General features: G+C 33.2%; 1 protein-coding gene across 1 annotated transcript in view; it reads left to right on the forward strand.

The window, feature by feature from the left end:
* Positions 1-21,743, forward strand: part of LOC150109930 (immunomodulatory peroxidase-like) — a 102,734-nt gene extending 80,991 nt beyond the window's left edge. Inside the window, exons 7-17 of the mRNA XM_090399501.1 lie at positions 1,380-1,609; positions 2,026-2,193; positions 3,596-3,757; positions 6,122-6,229; positions 7,142-7,255; positions 8,729-8,864; positions 11,512-12,102; positions 13,605-13,774; positions 15,799-15,904; positions 17,746-17,837; positions 21,520-21,743. Coding sequence (XP_090255627.1) covers positions 1,380-1,609; positions 2,026-2,193; positions 3,596-3,757; positions 6,122-6,229; positions 7,142-7,255; positions 8,729-8,864; positions 11,512-12,102; positions 13,605-13,774; positions 15,799-15,904; positions 17,746-17,800 — 1,840 coding nt within the window. The 3' untranslated portion in view covers positions 17,801-17,837; positions 21,520-21,743. The remainder of the gene's footprint in view (positions 1-1,379; positions 1,610-2,025; positions 2,194-3,595; positions 3,758-6,121; positions 6,230-7,141; positions 7,256-8,728; positions 8,865-11,511; positions 12,103-13,604; positions 13,775-15,798; positions 15,905-17,745; positions 17,838-21,519) is intronic.
* The last annotated feature ends 376 nt before the right edge of the window (positions 21,744-22,119 follow it).

The raw sequence follows: 22,119 nt of genomic DNA on the forward strand, positions 1-22,119 counted from the left end.
ATCATTTTCAGGTTATTTTGTGCATAGAAACCTTATTATGGAATAAGTAATTTTAAAACGTAACTGAAATCTTAACAAATTACCAGATGCATAAAATAGGTATGGCATCGAGAAAGAAATGCTCGCAAATCGTGTTAAAGTAAATCTAATTTTATCAGAGGCCTTTCCAATAATAACAATAATTATAATAATAATTGCATCAAACAATGTTATTGACGATACGCTAACAAAAAGGACTTAAATTCATATTAAGTTCATACTATTAGCAGATAAGAAACAAACAAACAAAAAAAAGACTTAAAATATCTTTAAATATATAAAAATATTATCCTTTGTATGTAAAAATTATGAAACTATTATATTTTTGACGAAACAAAAATTTAAAGGGCAATATTTCAATTAATTTTTAAAAATCAACAATTGCTTAATAACACCTTATTTATTTTAACATATATTAAAATAACTGTTAATGAGTAATGATCAGAGCTTTATTAGCTTAATAACGTCTTAACCCTACACTGTCCTCTATAGATAACGGGGAAGATGAAAAGCATTCTTGCTTCTCCCCTTTAAGCCAGTCCTTATAAGGACTTCGAGGGTAGCGAAAAACCGGTTGAATGTTGGCCGAATACCATTGGAGGGTAATGGATGGCAATGCTGTAGCCAATAGCCAATGACGTTCTAACTGAGGCTTGGCTATTGCTGTTACCTTCCTACCAGGATCGGAGCTTTAATAGCTCAATAACACCTTATCCTTACACTGTACACTACAGATAACGGGGAAGATGAAAAGCATTCTTGCTTTGTCCCTTTAAGCCAGTCCTTATAAGGACTTCGAGGGTAATGGATGGCAATGCTGTAGCCAATGAAGTTCTAATTGGGGCTCGGCTATTGCTGTTACCCTCCTGCCATGATCAGAGCTTTAATTTAATAGCTTAATAACACCTTATTCCTACACTGTCCACTACAGATAACGGGGAAGATGAAAAGCATTCTTGCTTTGCCTCTTTAAGCCAGTCATAAGGACTATAAAGTTCTACGGATGAGGAGGGAATCGACCGTGAGAGGCGGTGATTAATACCTTGGAGGGTAATGGATGGCAATGCTGTAGCCAATGAAGATCTAATTGGGGCTCGGCTATTGCTGTTACCCTCCTGCCATGATCAGAGCTTTAATTTAATAGCTTAATAACACCTTATTCCTACACTGTCCTCTACAGATAACGGGGAAGATGAAATGCATTCTTGCTTCGCCCCTTTAAGCCAGTCCTTTTAAGGACTTTTTTTGGGAAAAAAAATGCTACATGATTTTTGTGTCTTTTTTGTTTTTTGTTGTAACCTTATATTTCTGTGCCTTTTTTTTTTCATTTCTTGTTTTAGGCATAGTCTAACTTCGGATGACACCAAATATTTGCAAAGCGACTTGTTATTTTCCGGACCTACTGCAAGTGAGGTCTACCAAGAATGCATAAATCAGTTTAGTAACATCACTTGCGATCCAGATTACAATTTCAGAACTGCAGATGGGAGTTGTAACAACTTAGGCAATCCTACTTGGGGACAGTCATTTACGTGTTTCCGTCGGCTTCATGAACCATGCTATAGTGATGGTAAGTTATATAAACTTAGGGATTTTCAGATTGGTTAATAGATTTTGAGCTTCGTTTGTTAACATTATTATCTATACAAGAATTCACAAGCAGTTTTATCAGAGTTAATCCGTCTTAACAATTTATGTTTTCTGTTTTTGACAGTTATCTTATGATTTAATGTTTTAAGATAAAATATTAAATAAGTTCTATGTTGACAGAATATTCGTTTCTACGACATTCTGGTTTTTCTTGTCATTTATTTAATACATAAAACAACAATTACTTTGAAGATTATATTAAACATAAATTTTAGTTTGTACTTTTAACGAGGTTTACAATAACATCATGATGATTGACTTAAAAAATAATATATAATATTTATTTTTTATTGTATGAGGACGTCATAATAACAATTCCTATGATTCTACTTTTAGGTCTTTCAACTTTTCGAAGATCAGTAACTGGTGCAGAACTCCCAAATGCACGATATGTATGTGACACAATCTGTCCTGATGTGGATCGGCCAATCACTCCAACTCATATGTTCATGCAGTTCGGTCAGTTCATAAGTCACGACATTAATCTGACACCTGTATCTACAGGTAAGTGGTTAAATCTTAGTTTAAGAAAACTACACAATCATTTCGATATTTTATCCATTGCATAGCTAATAAACTTGTTGTTTTGAGCGTAGAACTTGTTAAAAAATCATTTTAATTCTTCTCTAAAGAAAATCTGTGTGCTTTAATAAAGTAATCATTGAAGAGGAGGGGCTCTTCCACAAAAATTAATTATTATAGTTATAACATATATATTTATAGCCAACAAAATTAAAGAGAAAAATTTTGTTGGTCGAGATGCTTTTGAAAATAAACATTTATTTCGGTAAAAAATAAATAAATAATAACCTTTATCCTCTCCTAAATAAACGTTTCGGCTCCAAGAGCCTGGGATTGGCGGCCTGGTTGGCTGAGTGGTTAGCGTATCCGCTCTCCAGACAAAAGCCTGTTGGTTCCAATCCCTCCGTAGGCGTGGATTTTGGGAATTGTCGTCGATAATACTAGGGATGGCAGTCGGCAGTAGACGGCGTTGATGTATATGATGAAAGTAGTTTCAGTGGTGAAGACGGAGATTTGTAGAGTAGGTGCCCTCCCTCGATAAGTCTTTGGACTCCCTGAAGGGATTACGTAATAATAATAACGAATGGTTATTTTCCCTACTTACATACTCTGCTATATATGTTATATATGTCTGTGTTATCTGGACTATTTGTCTATCTTCTGGATTGGAAAATCCAAGTTAAAAATTCGAAGATCACAGCCATTTCTCCAGGCATCAACCCAACCTCCTTATAAAGTTCTTGACTCCAAAACAGAATTCGAAAACAAACAAACAAGCCAAGTACTAATTGAAGCAAATCAAATCTGCATCTTGACATTTACTCTTCTGTAAACATATGAACCCAGATGTTTAGTTGCTTACAACAGTAATAAATAATTAAAACACCAAGGCATCTCTACTTTAAAAAAAATTAATTTCTGTTGTTTATGTTTTCATTTATATAAGGTACAATTCAAGTGTTACGTTTTAAATGCAAATAGTGTCAATTACATACTTCCATCCACAGTTCATCACATTAAATACAAACAATAACGTCTGTTAATTATTTTATTAAAATTACATTCTTCTTTTCCATTTAATTTTTTTAATATCCTCTAATGAATTACAAACTATATTACTATATATTACTGTATTAATCTTACACTGAATTTAGCATGCTGATGAATAAAATATTTTAACATTTTATTTAAATTTATTTATTTAAATACTTTTATTTCATAAAAGTATTTAAAGTCCATAAAATTAAGGAGAATATAATTTAAAGCTTCAAGCATTCCACTTTTTTGGAGGCTGTACTGAACATACTCGTTATTATTAAATCTAAATGATATAACGAATGAAGAATATCGACAGTTTTCGGTTTTCATTTTTTTTTTCTTTCAGAGGAAGAGACTAACCAACCACTTCAATGTTGTCCACCTGGGAGTAATCCCGATCCACAGTGTGCACCCATCGAAGTCTTTGCCAATGACTCCTTTTACCCACAATTTAACGTAACCTGCATTGATTTTGTACGTTCTGCCCGATGTTCTTATTGTGCACCTAGTAAGTTACATATTGTGCCTAAATGCCAATTTTCGCTTAGGATTTTTATTATTAAAAAAAAAAATTCAAGCAAAATTAAAATACTTAAATCACATAAGTATTTTTTCTGGGAAAGCTCCCATGTTACTCCTCTTAAAAGTATTATTTTTACGGCTATTCTGCCTGTTTATTGTTTAGGAGTGCCCCTCTTTTAATGTCATTGGGTTTTTATTCAAGAATTCTTAGGGCATTACAGATGTAGTTTTAGAGACAAATATATGTAGCAAAATAGAAGAAAATTCGCACACACCTTACCTTGGATGTTGTTGCCTGTCTTCTTTCTGCGGTGTGCATGCTTCTGCTGTTGTGGTGTTGAAAGGGGGAGTTTGGGGGTTACAATGTGTGAGAATTAATTTATAATAATACTTAAGTCACTCCTAATAACATATAATAAATACATAAAGAAACAAATAAAGAAACTGGTTCCAGTGATGTAAATAGGAAGTAGTGTTAATGACATTAGCATATTCACCTAATCGCGGTTTCTTTCTAAAGAATTTAATACGACTGAATTACCGTCTGTGTGTGTGTGTGTGCGTGTGTGTGTGTGTGTGTGATATGTTCTAAATGTGTACAGTAATAGTTAGAATAACTATTATAACTATTATCTTAAAGCTTTACAGTAATAAGTATTTCGGTGACAGCTTTTGCCTGCAATGAAGATCACAAACAAAACATAGCTTGAAGCAATGCCCGTCAGAGAATTATTTTGGTCGAATTTTTGTTCGATACTAACACATCATTTGTTATTACTGTATTAATATAATAGCATCCATTTGTTATATTTTAGTGCTGTTATTAGTTTACATTATTGCATAAAGTATTTTCGACAAATGAAGACGAGATAAGCTGAATAAAATACACCTCCAACTTTGGACTGTTAGATATGGTAACATTGAACTTGAGGAGAGAGAGAAAGAGGTGGGGTTGGGAAAAATTCAGAATAAGAGAATGGGGAAAAAATAGTGCAGCCAGTAGGTGATACTTTCCAAGGTATTTCATAAATAAAACTTATATAGTAAGTTATATTTTGTTGTTAGAAATCACTTTACAAATTCTATTTCTAAACTGATTCCTTACAGCATTCCATCATCCATAGGAAATATCGTCTTATGTTGGGTAATTTAACTATCTGCAACGTTGCTGATATTCTATATCTTAAAAATATTTAAAAAAAAACATGTGGAACATTAATCTAAACATCTCAGACCTGTAAACTGTAAACAACATTGACTTTTGCTTTTACAGAATAAAATGCACTTTCTCGGCAGAAAGAAAATAACTTGGCTTTTTGCAGTAAAGCAGGCACTATTTTTTTTTTCACTCCTGGCCTTGACTTGTCTAAAATTAATCGAATGTGAATTCCAATCTTATCCCCTCCCCCCAGGCTATTGAGGTACTTAACGTAATATTAAGTACCTGAACTTCATTTTCCTTTTACGTATTATATTACACTCACTCATGAATGCTTTGGCTAATAAATCTCCTTGATGTTAAGCCTATCTCCCTAGTCTGCTGTGTCTGTCAAAATGTGTTTCTGGTGGTGCATTTTTATAACACGCATATTCAATCGAGTAAAGCTTAGATCTTTAATGTGTATTCAGTTTTTTTTGTGTGTGTGTGTGTGTGTGTGTGTGCGCGCGCGCGCGCGCGCTCGCGCTTCATGACCCTTTGTGTGACCTTCTTTAGTCATAGATAATGATATTTAGATTTGCTTTAAAGCGCTTTTTAACAAGTATTTCATAATGTGATTATTAATGATTTGTCGATTATAAAACTATAAGCGTGAAATACGTCATACGGTGAAGTTAAAAGAAAATGAAATCGGGAAAATTTAACCAAACATGTTTTTTTTTTCCTATTTGGAATAACCGAATTCTGCAGTCTGATAATGATGGAGAATACTAGAATGGTAGCTAGAGATTTCTTGCTGTCTATTTATGCTTATAAGATTGTGTTAATAATTTTTCTAGTACTTGATACCTACTGATGACTTTTAAGGTTCCTTTTGTCACTTTTGCTTCGATAATATATCTGAATATAAGTTATATCTCAAGGTCATATTTTACAATTATTTTACTATATCACAAAACGGCTTAGTGTATAGAGATAAAGGACTCTTGGGCATTAAGAAATTAGTTTCTTATGGTGAATATAAGTGAATTTTCTTTAGATTAGCATTGTTAGAATGGCATGATTTTCAGTCGTTTGTTTATAAAAACACATTTTGTTATAACAATGACTGCTATAGTGAGAGTCAAATGTACTTTGGAAATATTTTAAAAAGTGCCCGATAAATAAAATGACTGATTTTTCTATCCGTAGATTATCCCAGAATTCAGATGAATCAGGTTACGCATTTCATCGACCTTTCAACGACTTATGGAAGTTTACAGGCGGAAACAGATTCACTCCGAGAATCAAATGGAGCAGGCGAGTTACTAAAATTCTATATTTATATGGGTAACTGGTTCAACCTTTTTTTTTTTCAGTACTAGTTAGTCTCTTTTTCTAATTCTGGCTGTGGGGTTGGTTCCCTTCCAGCTGTCCCGTTGTCTTTTTTTTCCCCCGCACAAGCATATCACCTTCTTCAAACGCATTTATTGGAGACATTTGCTTGGTTATATAAATTAAGAAGTGGATCAAAGGTCCATAACATTCCCATTTCGAATGTATTTAAGTCCGATAATAATGATATTTCAATAGATTTACAATTCAATAGGCAATGTTGGTGAAAATATAAAAATACTTATATTTTTTTAAACATTTTATTATTTCTCAGATAAATTACATACATTATATGAACACAATTATGCATAACAAATACTTTCTCGTACATAAAGTTTTTTTAAATAATAATAATAATAATAATAATAATAATAATAATAATAATAATCTTTCAATAAAAAAAATAAACCTAAAGACATTTGAAAATAATTCTCATCGTCTTCAAATGTTCTCATAATGGAATAATGAGATGTACAAGACTCTAATATAGTACTACCTGAATTACATTATTACTAAATTCGTATTGACAAGACAGGGTTTCAATTGATGGAATTTTTCAATTACTGGAGGATGGGGAAAGAAAAAGAGGACATTCTTGGAAGTTCAGAATGAAGGCCGCTAATAAGGAGTGAGGGCTAGATTTTTTTCTCTCAGAGGGTGGTGCGTGATTGGAATGGATTGCAGGTGGATGTTGTGAGTGCAAGCAGTGCGAATGAATTCAAAAATAAGTATCATAGTTGCTGCATATAGTATGGCCTCCCTCGATGAGTCTTTGACTCACTGGAGGTCTCTCTTAAAAACAATAATAATAACATTCACTTTTCCTTTTTTATTTAGGATATCTGTTGCTTTCAGTTGATACCGACAGCGGTCAAGCCTTGCCTTTTAGTGACGATCCTCAGAATGATCAGTGCAGCCGTCCACAACAAAATCTACTTTGTTCTCGAGCAGGTACGTCAATACTAAGCAATTATTCGGTTCATGTTCTTAAATAAATAATAGACCATAAAGATAAAGAAATAATTAAGATAAACAACTCTCTCTCTCTCTCTCTCTCTGTTTCTCTCTCTCTCCATGTAGCTTCCTCAGTGAGAGGGTGCAGCACCTGTCTTTCCAGTTCTCTCTGTTAGTGGCTTTCCTTTTTGTTACTACATAGCCATGTGATCCTGTCAATGATCTTATATCTTCAAGCCATGTCCTTCGTTTTTTGCCTTTGATCCTTTTCTCATTATTTTTCCTTCTACAGCAGGACAGAAGTACTGTTAGTACTTCTCTCCTGCTGAACCTCTAAGTACGTCCTGCCAATCTCATCTTTCTGTGGATCATTTCCTGTAATCTCTATGTTTTCAATCTCCGTAGGACATCTGTATTTATCACATGTTTTGTCCATGAGAGTTTCAGAGCTCTCCTATGGCACCACATTTCAAAGTTATTTTACTCTCTTCTTGAATAGCCAGGTCTCGCTTCTATAAGTGAAAATTGGCCACTCAAATGTGCTTATCATTTTTCTTTGTGCCGATACCCACATTACTTCTTAGCAGATCTTTATTTTTCCACAAGGAATCTTTAGCTATGGTTGTTCTCGTTTTTATTTCTTTATCTTGCTTTCTACGTGCAGTAAAGTAGGTATCTAAACATTTGTATTCTGTTGTATGTTCAATTTTCATATTGGTTATGAATATTTCTGTCTCGGATCTGCTTGTATTTGAAATGTATTCGCAAACCTTTTTTTTTTCTTTTCAATTAACCCTGACAGAAGTTACTGCAATGTTTTCCCGAAAATTTAATCATAATCACTGCATACTGTATTCTTCAGCAAAAAGTCCTGAACCATATACTGGATTCAATTTTTTGCATAATTTCGAAATTAACGTATATTAAAATTATCAATAAATCTCGATAATTCCCCCCCCCTCCCCCTCCCATACAAACTTCTACCATTTGTCAGTCTCCAAAACCTGTAAATGTGGCCTCATTGTAACCGGTATGGATACTTTGGAATTTGATACCCTTGATTAAAAAAATAATAGTAAAAACTCTCCCAGATTTCCTTTGTTTGCATAGCGATTTCGATCAGAAACAAGTCATTTTAAGGAGAAATTTATACTTTGCTTTCATTTAATAAACCTGACAATGTTGCGACGACTGCTCCTAGAAATACACTAAAGATGCCCGGGTCAGTTAGATGAGGCCTCCGACGGAAACAATATCGCTTGCTTGTCCGGGCATTCATAATACACTGGCAAATTGCCTATCCTGTAATATACAGTATGAACAGACACATTGGAGTTGGAGTATTGGAATATTTCAATGGCATAAATGGTAACTGTAAAAATTATAGCTCTAGCGCAACACAAATTAAGGAAATTTGTGTTGCGTTAATTAAGGAAATTATCCTTAATGTTTGTTTTATTTTATGGGCAGGTGATATACGAGTAAACCAGCAGACGATGCTGACTGCCTTACATACGGTGTTTCTTCGCTGTCACAACTACTTTGCTGCAGAATTGGCAGCTCGTTACCCAACACGGGACAACGAAACACTATTCCAGCAAACGAGGTAAGTGTTTTGAGACATCATAAAAACCGAGTTTTTAATTTATTTGATCGCTTTCTTTACATATTTTAAGGCACTACTATATCCATACGTGAAGAAAATAAAGAAAAAAAAAAACGACAAAAGTAGTATTCTGCAGTAATAATGTTCAAATATTGTTCCGAAATGTGTCCTGTATTAAGGAGATTCAATCTCGGGAGTTTTTTCTTGGGTTATATGTTCATATAACACCTTACAAGTCAATACCTTCTTTGCGAATCTATTAGTAATTTTTAATTTTTGTTAAGTACGGTAAACTCTCGATTTCAAGGATTATTAGGGGCTTAGGGTTGTCCGTAAAATCGAAAGTCCGTTAAATTGCGAATCTTAGGAATAACATTGAAAATAAAACACTTTCAGTGGTACAGTGTTAATATATATTTTAATGAGAACATTTTTATGTAAATACCATTTTATTGAGTACTGTGCTTAAAAATGCATCAAGTTTCAGTTGCTTTCCACTTTTATACTGTTTCTTAATAATAAACGATCGAAATTGCCGAAAATGATCGTAATTAGCAATAACCTCTGGATCTGAAGATGCGCCTATGAACGAGATGATGTCGTCCATGTGTTCTCTAACCACCGATAGTTTCGGCCCAGCTGGAACCGCTTCTTCTTCTTCTTCCTCGTTCTCAACCTCCTGATCGCCCCGTAGAACATCTTTAGCAAACTCTTTCTGGCTGAGAATTAGGTAGCCTGGGTCGCCCTCGTCGATGTCTAGCCATTGTACAATGTCATTATCACCAGCTCGCATCCACGTTTCACGTAAATCACGAATGCTACCGAACCAAAGCACATGCACGCGCGCGAACTATTATGCGTACGCACGAAATATCAAGAATATAAGCGAATGTATCCGAAGACGCAATTTATAATCACTGCCGATCGCTTTCGATTAACAATCGTATTATTTATTTATTTATTATCAATTATTTCATTATTTATATTTATTTGTCAAATTATTTCAATCAAATCCGAAGTCCGTTGTATCGGGGTCCGTTAAATCGAGAGTTTACTGTACTGAAAAAAAAATTTTTTTTTCAGTCGGTTAATATATCATTATTTAATAATAACATTCTTTCCAAATTTGAATAAATAAGATTCAGAGCTTCCGTTGCTTGGTTTCTATGATGCAGTTTGGCTGGACAGACTTACATTGGAATCCTCAGATGCAAAGCGCATTTATCAGGGCCTTTCAACTGTAGTTGAGTTAGCTGGTCTCATAAAGAGACGGAAAGGTTTTTTTCTGTTGGAAATTTGAATGTTTCGTCGGCAAAACAGACAAACTTCCTCGAAGAACACACGCAATTTACAGTCACAATACACTATACGGTTAAGGTAAAGTTAAGATAAGGTCTACCGCTCTATAAGAGCATATATTGTTTTTATAACAAGCTCTAAGGTATTTGGTCGTGACAGGCGAATTGAGTTTAATACTCAAGCGAAAACGGATCCGGGATCAATACTTGTATAAATATTTTAGCGTGTAGTGATCACTCAATGTCTTCTTCAAGTCAGCCAACGGATGCTGCAAGTGAATCGTCAATCGAGAATGAAGAAATTTTAGTTTTTGTGCAATGGAAGCCAAATTCATATGCGCTGAGCCATCGAACGATATGTTCTCCCCCTCTCGATTCTTCCTATATCAATTCGTTAATTATGATTTTAAGGTAAATTATTAAAAGAACAGAATAGCTATATTCTTCGCTGTAATTATCATTTTCATTTGTCACTTTTCTTTTCTTTATTGGAATCATGCTGTAATTCTCGAAATTTCAAAACGTAAGGCTGGTAAAATGAAAGAACTCAATCGCATTATTTAAACAGAATGGTGTCATGAAAAAAAAATCACCCTGAAGAATGTGCGGATGTTTTTAACACCTACAAGTTATAATTGCAGAGAAGAAAGAACTCTGAATTAGGATAAAGGCGAAGACAAGAAATTGGTTCGATAATTTTGAAACGGGGTTCCGAAAGAACCACGACTAGTAATTACATTTATTTTCCAGTCTGAGACGGAAGAACGGTAATGATGGAAGTCAGCCTAGGACAAGAGTTCAGGAATTTTTTTCTGGCCACATTTGGGCCTCAAAATACGCACAATGGTAGTCTCAGAATGGGTAACAAAAATCACCGCCTACTTAATGACACTCAAAAGCATCTAAGTAGCATCTAAGCATCTACAGTAGGATTCGAAACCACACTGAATTTATTCGTTAAAGAGCGGCGTCCTACCACTAGAACAACTAAGCGATGGCCTAGTTGTTCTAGTGGATAAGACTAGTTGGTTGTCTCTACACCCAATCATTTTTTGTAAATAGTGTCGTGGCTATTTTTTTTCCTTTTAAAAATCGATGTGTGAGTTATTTCTTTTAGTAAACTTTAAAAAGAACTGAAATATGCTTTGTATATGTAAAAACGTTCAAGTATAATTCCATAGAAATTTAAAAAAAAATCTATGAATGAAATGAACACACATGCACACAAAAGGAATTTTTCACAAATTCTTGAAATGTCAGCAAAATTAAGTTACTGATATTTTAACTAATTGAACTGATTCTGCAAAAATAATAGATAATCAATTTTCTTTTCTTTTCTTTTCAAATAGGCGTATATGCATAGCAATTGTGCAAAATATAGTCTACGCAGAATTCCTTCCTATTACTCTGGGAAATAGGGACATGACATATTTTGATTTGTGGGTGAGTGGATACTCTTCCTGGAGTGGATACTCTACTTACTATCCTTCAATAAATCCAACACTGTTCACAGACTTCTCGACTTTTGCTTACCGATTCCATTCATTTATTAACCATGACGTAGCCTACACATCAGAAAATGGAGAAACAAATCCTGTTCGTCTACAGGACAGCTTTTTCGAACCTTTTCCATTGTATAACGGATCACTGGACCTGGTGATAAGAGGAATGGAGTACGTTCCTTCTCAGAGATATGACAATTACTTTGTCAGTGATATTAAGAATATGTTGTACCGTGCAAGAGAAAATAACACTGGACTGGACCTTTGCGCTATTAACGTTCAAAGAGGACGAGATCATGGTTTGTGTCCTTACATTGACTACGTCCAAACGTGTCATAATGTGACTATAACAAGCTTCAGCGATCTTTATAACTCGGTAAATAATAAACCACCACTGATGACTCAGTCAAGTGTGACTCAACTGCGGAGCGTCTACAGGTAAGTGAGCTCTCAAATCTTTATACGGTATATAAGATAAATATTTAGACATATGATGAAATTTTTAACTTCAAAAATTGTTGCAAGAAGAATTAAATATGTCCTTGACATATTTAATTCTTCTTGCAGACGGACATATATATTAAATAATAAATGTAGAATACTTCATTTTGCTTTATATAATAATAATAATAATAATAATAATAATAATAATAATAATAATAATAATAATAATAATAATAGTTATTATTTTTTTTAAAGAGAAGCTTATTATATTTTGAATAAATTAGTTTTATCACTGTGACATTTAGGCAAGACTGCTACATTTTGTTACAATTCCTTCAGTATTTATTAAAATTAAAATTGTTATAACCAGTTTGATTAATATAATTGACATAATACCACAGTTAATATATATAATAGTATAACTAGTATAGTATAATAAATAAATACCTTCACTCGTCCCTTTTTATTTCCAACTGGAGTAGGCTTAGCTCTTCCTGCTTTAACTAATTTTCTGAAAATCGGTGGATAACGTCTCCACATTTAATCCTGATAACTGAGCTAGTGGTTCAATTTATATATCAAATTCAAATCAGATTAATAAAGTAAGCAAAATTTTGTTTTGTTTTACTGTGACTTCAGAATAAAGGTGGAATCTTATCACGCTATCCAAGTAATGTGTAAAGTTAGAACCTACGAAGTACTCATAATTACTTTAAAGGTTATAATTATAAAGTAATTATGAACTATAATTTGTTCATATAAATTACAAATGGGTTTTATTTGGACAGAACAGAAATTTTATTTATCAGTAGGAAAATTGTTGATTACTCACGAATTCTCGTTTGAAGAATATTAAAATAACCGATCACACAAAATATTATATAGGTCTGAAAGCACTGGAAGTACATCTTACATGATGTGTCTGAAAAGAAAGCGATGCTTGGTGAAGCAGAGTATTCATTAGACGAATTAAAGACATGCCTGTACATCACATCTTGATGTGTTGATCTGACTTTGACAATAAGAATGATCAAAGCTATACGTTGATTACTCGTACATAAATTATCCAAAGATAATACTTCAGTATTTTTAAGTAAAAGACATTTTGCTTCTATAAATCTTCACTATAGAAGAAAAACTTTAAAATTTACAACAGTAAATATATCATTTCTTGGTATGGCATAAGTTTTTCTCTGTCTTTGACATTAATAAAATTTTTAAATCGATGTTATTTCTAAAAAAAATTTCACAATTTTATAAAAAAGAGGATTACTATAATATATCTTAAAAATATATAAGACATTGAGTTATTAGTTATAATTTTTTGTATATTACGCCATTCCATTTAATGCACCATTTATTAAAATGACATAACATATCTGTATACCATTCGGACAGAATGATGCATTCAAAAAATATTCGCGTTTTAAATAAAGTTGTTTCAAAACATTCCAAAAACATTTTATTGCTATTACAATGAAATATTTTCTTTTCAGTAACGTCGAGGATATAGATGTGTTCATAGGAGTTTTATTTGAACAACACGATGCTTGGGACGCAGTGACGCCACCTACTGTAAGATGCTTAGTGGGCCGCCAATTCCAATATTTGAAATATGGCGACCGTTTTTACTTTGAACATGGAAATAATGTAGGATTCACATCAAGTACGTATTTATAATTTTTCAACTTTCTTCATTCTAATTATCAGATTATAACCATTGCAAACATCTCTAAAATATTCCGTACTACTTGCTTTACAAGTTTATAATTAACAATTAACATGCCAAAATTCCTCACAAAGGCTTTTGTGGAATTCCGATAATTCTCGATCTACGCGCTTAATCCAACTTTGACCGAAAAAGTACATAAGTAAGGTGGGGGGGGGGGAATGTGGAACCCCAAAAATAATAAATTGAGCACACTATATCTCAGAAGTATGAAATTTTATCGCTATTAACTAATTCAGCACAATTTTTTTATTATTTGTATTTAGAAAATATCAATATAATTTTTTTTGTTTAATTATAAGAAATATTAAATATTTCTTATAATTACTATACAATAAGTATATCGAAAGAATTCTACTTGTGCAAAGAGAAATGTTTAACTAATTTTTTTTTTTTTTTTTTGTGCTTGATAACTGTAGTAAGAATTGCAGCCCTTTACCAGTATTGTTATGATATTACAAGCAGTATTGATTTGTATTCCCTTAGTGGTATTGCTGTCAATTTAGCTTTAATTAATTTATATATGACTAAATTGACTGATTTGCTTCGAACTATGATATATGATATTTTAAACTTTATAAACCGATGCATATTGTAAATATTTTATATTTTATTTTGTAATATAAAATAATAAAAATAATTTTTATAAACAATAAATGATATATTAATAATTTCTAATTTAACTGCAATTAACAGAGCTACACAAATCATTTTTATTTGACAGCAGATTATATTTTTCTATCTTTCATTGTTGGAAGATGATTTATTGTTTTGTCCTGAAAAGCTACTTCTTTAAATCGACTTCCTGTAGGGAATAGGATGTGGAATTCTCTATTTATGTCATCTCACCTGAACGTGCGTATTAATAGTCAGCTGGTTATGGAAAGGAAATAACGTATCTGCCGATGATGCAGGGATGTGAAGCGTTTATTATTTATTTCCGTCGAATTTAGAAAAAAAAAAATTCTAAGCTTTTTTTGCTCTTTCATGATGTAATCTCCCATTATCGTCTTTCTGATGAAATAATATGTTCTTTTTAATCGAGGGTTATCCTGAAAAAGTTAATAGTAGCATCCAATACAAAGAAAATCACTCACTGAGATCGTAGATTATTTTAGGTTCCAAATTTCTTAACGTCCTTAAAATTGTTCAATTTATGGTTTCCCCTATAGCTTACATATCATTATCTTGCTTTATTAATTTTTGAAATCTCTGCCACTGTTAGCAGGCTTTTAATTTTCGCAAAATTACTGCAACTCATTAAAGTAGAAATTTCTTATGCGTTAAATTATCAATAATGGTCAGGAAACTGGCTGCCGACCTTGCTGAACACATTTATTACAAGAAAAAAAAACTATTCTCCTGTTTAATTCAATTTCAGCAATGCAATAAATCCGTGTCGTTTCTCGAAATCACGTGTCCTAGATGGGATTTGAACGCAGTTCTTTTCAATAAAAGCACATTTGTTACATCTTCCTCAAGTACGGACTTCAATTATGGGTGAATCTCGCAAAACCACTATGGATTAAGTTAAGGATCTTAAAATACTGTCATTCTTTCCTTTATTCGCAAAGGGCTAAAATTCCTCTATGTACGAATTATGTGTCTTAACGATTGGTTGAGTTTGAAATGTCACTTGAAGGAAACTAAAACTTAGTCAAGTTTAAGAAGACCACTAACTCCTAAATGTTTCACTGTTAGTGCTGGATTAATTACATTTGTATGTTGTATGTTCAACATACAAATGTAATTAATTCCTCCCTTGAACATACACGTGTGTACACGTGTATGTTCAAGGGAGGAAAATGACTTCGCTGAAAACCGGCAATAATTTTATAACATCATTTTCGGTTCAAGTAGTTGCTAATTAAGTAATTAATTTACATTCATTACTTCTTTAGTGATACCATTTTGTAATGAATATTACACATTTCTTATTTTTATTTTTCTTATTTTTGCAGACCAGCTTATCCAACTGAGAAACGTGACTCTTTCCAAACTGTTATGCTATGTAACTGATATCGATGAAATCCAAAAGTGTGCATTTTTACCACCTTCAATTAATACGTAAGACATTAAAATATTTCTATTATATGTTTTCACTATTTAGCTATAAATTTAAAATAGACATCAAGAATATATGATCTCCGATAAGTTATGGAATCAACATATTGATGACTAATCCGAGAAAGTGAAATTAAGTGTAATTCAATAAGAAACGTTTGTAAGGAAATAAGAAAATCTGCAATGTGTGTGTGTGTGTGTGTGTGTGTGTGTGTGTGTGTGTGTGTGTGTGTGTGTGTGTGTGTGTGTGTGTGTGTGTGTGTGTGTGTGTGTGTGTGTGTGTGTGTGTGAATGGGTTGCCAATTATCTCTCTATTTTACTGCTTGTCATCATGGTGGATGGTTTATTCTCATCATATTTTTTTCAATACTCGAATACCCCAGAGTTCTGTACGTTTCCTGACGTTCTTCTTCTTCTGTACAATAATAACTTTCACTAGCCAATGTCGCAATCGTTGATCTCGTGATTTTCTCTTTCAGTAGGCTGAGTTCAGGAAAAATCGAATGAATTCCAATACTGTAATACACGTCCCTATTATTTCTAATAAGAAAGATTCAACTTTCTCTCCTCCCGCTATTGATAATATTCCAGTCTCCAGCCAAGATCAAGTTTATCTTCTTCAGCTAACTTACTCACTTCCTTGGCACAAATATATTACATCCCCCCCAGCCATGTTAACAAATGTATACAAATCCCACATTTATATTTCCAGTGAGAAGAACGGGAAGAAAACGTTAGAGGAATATTCAAATCCCATCTCTCACTTCTACGCCAAATGCGTAGACTCGTGCATACAAAACATTCATAAATGTATGTACTTCCCGAACATCAGTATATCAACAAAGTTAAAGAATTTTTTTAAAAAAATATTTTTAATTCAGATAAATATATGTATGCTCGATATTTATACTTTCACTACTTAATAAAGATGGTTATTATTTATAATACACTGGCATTCGAATAGTAACAATAAGAAATTATTGAAATGAATTTTAAACTGGTGGTTTAATATTTATGTATATAGAATGGCTAATATTATTTTTTTTTTAATTTTTCATAATTATTTTACCTTTATGTGCGTTTATTTATCGAAAAATCATTATTATCACTTTCGTCATTTCATATTTTTTTGTTAAATTGATTATTTCACTTAACGTCTTTGTTATCTCTATCTATTAAAGTTGATTTTGTAAAGCTTGTAAAATTCTAAACACCGTGAACATGATTTGACGCGCAGACATCATATTCTTCATATTCATAAGACATCATATTCTTCACAAAAGCGAAAAAATAATGTACTATACTATAAGCCAAGTTATACTGTAAGCTACATTATACGTAGCAATGTCTATATAGTATGAAGTGATATATAATTTTGATATTTTAAAATATGACTATAGCACGTCCGCGCGGTTAGCGTAGTGGCTGTGCGCTTCGCGATCATATGCCTGCGGAAGGAGTGTCCTAGGTTCTATTCTCGTCGCAGACGTGAGGAGCAGAAGGATCTTCCTCAGCCATAGTTCGGGGGTCTTGGACGTGGACAATAGGGTTTTTCTCCCCAGTTTATCTGAGCCCAGTTTTTGGCGGTTCGTCCGCAAAAAAAGCAAACCGACCTTGAGAACTCAACACCATTGCGGGCATAGGATACATACACCGGGGCCTAGGGTCACCATCTTATCGTTTGAACTGTTGAGGTCTGATGATTAACAAACCCTTCGACATCGCAAGATAAAAGAGAGGGAAAGCAAAATGAGATGGGATGAATTTAGCAGAGCTAAGGGTAAGCTACATTTTTAATAATTGCAATTTTTTCTAATAATTTTTTCTATTTTTCCCCTCTATAGCAATCCAATGATCCCTTGCACTAGAGATTCACCAATTGATCTTACTCTCTTCTAAGCAGAGGAAAATCGCATGGTAATGCACATGTAAAAATGTGAGTGTCATTCAGCACTATTAATGAAAATCATTTATTTTTGATAGTAAAGTTTTGATAATAAGTAGTATAATCACCCAACAAAATATCTTTTAATTCAATTTTCTTCACCTATTTCTTTATTATTGACTGTCATTAATAACGCCATTGAATTAAATCTTCAGAAGAATATTGGGCGATTTATTATTAGGGATGGTTTGGCATATCGATAAGAACTTAATAAGCAAACAGTACCAAGGACTGTACGAAAGATGAACGACATAACTCATTACTCTGAACATCATGCGGCTAGTGTAATTTCAAAAATAATATCTAATAATAATAATTGCTCTATTACTGAAATAGCATTTTACTGCAGAAAACTAAAAATATTTTAAATTTAAATATTAATTATTGAAACTAAAGCGGAAAGATACTGATACTCAGGTGGTTAACCTTATCTGAGTTAACCGCCTTGAGTTGGCTTTCTCTGCCTGGGATTGCTCTCCAGTCATCCCTGCAACTGATCATAAGATCACATGGAACTAAGAGGGTAACACCATTTAAAACAGCTCTCGTAGCAAAATTAGACAGAACTTTATCCCTCTCCTGGTGAATATTGCATAATGTGGCTAGTCTGCACCATCTAACCAGAATTTGATATCTCGTAGAATGCTTCTTTCTAAAATCGTCTGACTGAACAATAAAATTTCTACAGTGCAATAGTGTATGTCACATTGCCCTGATTTTCAAATTCATTTTTCTTCCTAACTTTCAAGAATGAGCCTAACATCGATCTATTCATTCCGATTAGGTACATGATAGCATTTATAGTCCTTATAAGGACTGGCTTAAAGGGGCGAAGCAAGAATGCTTTTTATCTTCCCCGTTATCTGTAGAGGACAACGTATGGATAAGGTATTATTGAGCTATTAATGCTCTGATCATGGCAGGAGGGTAACAGCAATAGCCGAGCCTCAATTAAAACTTCATTGGCTACAGAATTCCTATCCATTATCCTCCAAGGGTATCATCTTCCCAGCTCATCTATCTCCCTTACATGATAGCATTACAAACAAAAATGATTATTATATTAGATATAGTAAAAAAAAAAAAAGAGTTACCGGTACCGTTTTTTTGAAAGATATATTATTAATACACAAGTCTGGTATTCATGTTGAGTTTTATATTTTTGTTAAAATATAAGTAAATAAATAAATCAAATTTTAACACGTTTTATTTCGCAAATGAAGGAGATGGGATTCTTTTAGCCCTAACTTTTTTTTTTAAAAAACTCTATACTGATCTCCAATCAATCACGGGGTGAAGTCCATGGCTACCGACCATTTGAATACACTTGTGATGGGAGCAAAGTGGATGACTGCAGTCATGTTGCGTTTCTAATCCTGACTGGTATTAGTGAGTGTGCAATAGCGTCATTTCTATGAGCGAATTTGTGGAGTTAAAAATCCGGGTTTCTGAGAGTGAAAAAAACTAATTTCGCAGACAATAGGTAACCTTGAGAACAGACTTAAAAAGCATGCGTTTTTTGAAATTCGAATCCTGGACCTTTCACAGTGAGAATTATCTTCAAATGAGTCAAAAATTGTTTGCATTTATTATATGATTATTATAGAAAAGTCGCAACAATTATTTCCTCAAGTTTTGTTTTCATTCTTCAGATTATCTCCCTTCATCATGTTTATTTATTTATTTATTTATCTTTTTAATTTGATAATAAATTATTCTATCGCTTGCCTATTTCAAATTATTTCTAGGAATTAATCCGTGATTGGTTAGAACTAATTTTATTTAGTTAACGTAAGCTTTTGAAAGATGCCTTGTAATCGAGTATAGAGGGGGGGGGGTGCTCTTGCATCAGATGACTATGTGTGGCTCAGAGATGCTCAAGAATTCCGTAACCACGGAGTAACTACAATAGCAAACCCTAATCCCAATCGGGATTCGCGTTCTATCTTTCGAATAGTATTGTGTAATACAGGAAGATTAAGAGAAAAAGAAAGAGAAATTCGAGACTAAAGACTGTTTGATACAACACGTATCCAAGTTCGCACTATAACCATTATTATCACCAGATGGCGCCAGCTAACTGTTTTTGCGCTCAGGCTGCGCAATTTTTAAAAGGAAATCCATGCTGACGCCTGTGAGAGAAGCTCGTTGTGCTTTGTGGTTTCACGGAACGAAAGCGGCAGCAAAAATGATGCGACCTACTTTTTGCTGAGAGATTTAATTTAGTTTGAACGAATTACCTCCCGATATTAGTTAGGTTATGACGTCAATGCATTAAGATTTAATCCTAAGCTAAATCAGTGATTTGGCTTAGGACTTCCTGATTGAATGAAGGAGTGTTTCCCGCTACTATCGCCTATCAATCAATAATTTCTATATTCAATGCAAATAAAAAAAAAAGTTGGCAAATATTATTACGTTTTAACACAAGCAAAACGGTAATGGCTAAATAATTTTTATTCATTCATTCATTATTATTATTATTATTATTGTGGAGTGAGCTTAAATTCGAGTAAGTTATTATTTATCATAAACAATATGTGATCACTAACTTGATGTTTTTCTGATTTTAAGTAGCGTTTCTAATACCGTCTAATGTGTATTTTTAAGACACACACACACACACGCACATACGCATGTGTGTGTGTGTGTGTGTGTGTGTGTGTGCAAAATAGTTATTTCCGATTCCAATATCATTCATTTACCGCACGGTTACGCATTAAATGCAGTTCAGATCACTATTAATGTATGTGAATATTTTATCAATATTGCTTGACTGTAAAAGTAATCCTTTCTATCTCTATTTATTTATTTTTTTTTTTGAGCATGCTAGACTGAAGGAAGTACTCATAATCTGGAATTAGTAAGCGTTTCAAACATCGACATAGAAAAGAGATTGATGATTACTAATATAGCAACACCATTGCTTAACATAGAACATGTTCCACTGATCTGTAAGATTTTAAACGAAAATAGTTCGTCGTTCTTCAAGCGAAACAATTTTAATTAAAGCCCGCAAAAATTGCTTATATGATAGATGAAAGTAGTCTTTGCTTCTTTCCAAATGTTACACTACAGTGCATTCTTGAAGACATCTACTCTTGGTGGGAAAGACCAGAGTTCGAATCCCGTTTAAAGGTGGAAGAAGCAATCACAAAACGAGGAGTTCTCTCTCCTATAACTAGGGATTACATCTCTCCAACAAAGATAGACAAATCAGCAAGAAGATCACATAACCACATTTAGTTAATTCAGCGGTATCAAAACTAGTTGCTACATCACGATTCCAACTCAGTCTATGCATTCAGGACATCCTTCAAATATTCGTTAGGATCAATGTTGATTCTAACGTTTCCAAGTCTAATTGGGTGATGTTGATACACATGTGGAAACGATGGGTGGCCAAGCAAAATCAACGCTTTAATGCCTTATTTCTACTCTTCGTCTTCCACTTGTGTCTACTATTCCATGCTGTATTCTTTGAAAACTTTCTGAAACCCATCGATCTGCGAGATGCCCAATTTAGCACTCAATTATTAGCACAGTTGCCAAAAATAGAAACAATCTCACTTAGTCACAATTTTAATTAGATAGTTTTAAAAATGAAATAGTTTAATTATGTAAGCAATTTATTTGTGATTAATTCTTAAATTACATATTATTTCTCTTACAGTGCACGTCCTTATATTTCAACGGACTTACATGAAGGTGACACTGAATGGAAGCAGCACTTCTTTCAGGTATAATGGTGGCCCCTGAGGGTTGGTGAGCAGCCACTTGTGTATTGATGCAAGCAGTGACACGTTTCTTCCAGGAGACACAATGAATGTAACACGAATGATGCAATGTACTTACTTCGTATTCATACAACTGATACTACTCATGTGGAGTAGCATCAGTAATATAAACGATGTGTTATATTAAATTCAACATTACAACTACGTATTAATTAAAAAAAAACACAGGTTTTAGTCGTTAAAATAATTTACAACTACAAATTGTACTGACTTGTTATTTCAACACTTACCTCCTGTTACCTCTTTGCGATGGTAGGTTGAGAAAAAACAAACAAACAAATTAAAACAAAACAAAAACAGTCCTAACATGGACAACAAACCAAGGTGAGGTCGACTGTTCCGTTGGATAGTTTGGAGGTGATTTTGAAGAAGTTGAAGTCTATTATGCTAAGAGATCTCCACACGCCATTTATGATGATAGCCTTGTTTATGCTGAGTGAATGACTGCAGTGGATCTCTTGATAATTTAGACGTGA

The sequence above is a fragment of the Typopeltis vanoorti genome, chromosome 1 (genome assembly GCF_054136105.1).
Source record: "Typopeltis vanoorti isolate ZY-2024b chromosome 1, IOZ_Tvanoo_1.0, whole genome shotgun sequence".
Taxonomy (NCBI): domain Eukaryota; kingdom Metazoa; phylum Arthropoda; class Arachnida; order Uropygi; family Thelyphonidae; genus Typopeltis; species Typopeltis vanoorti.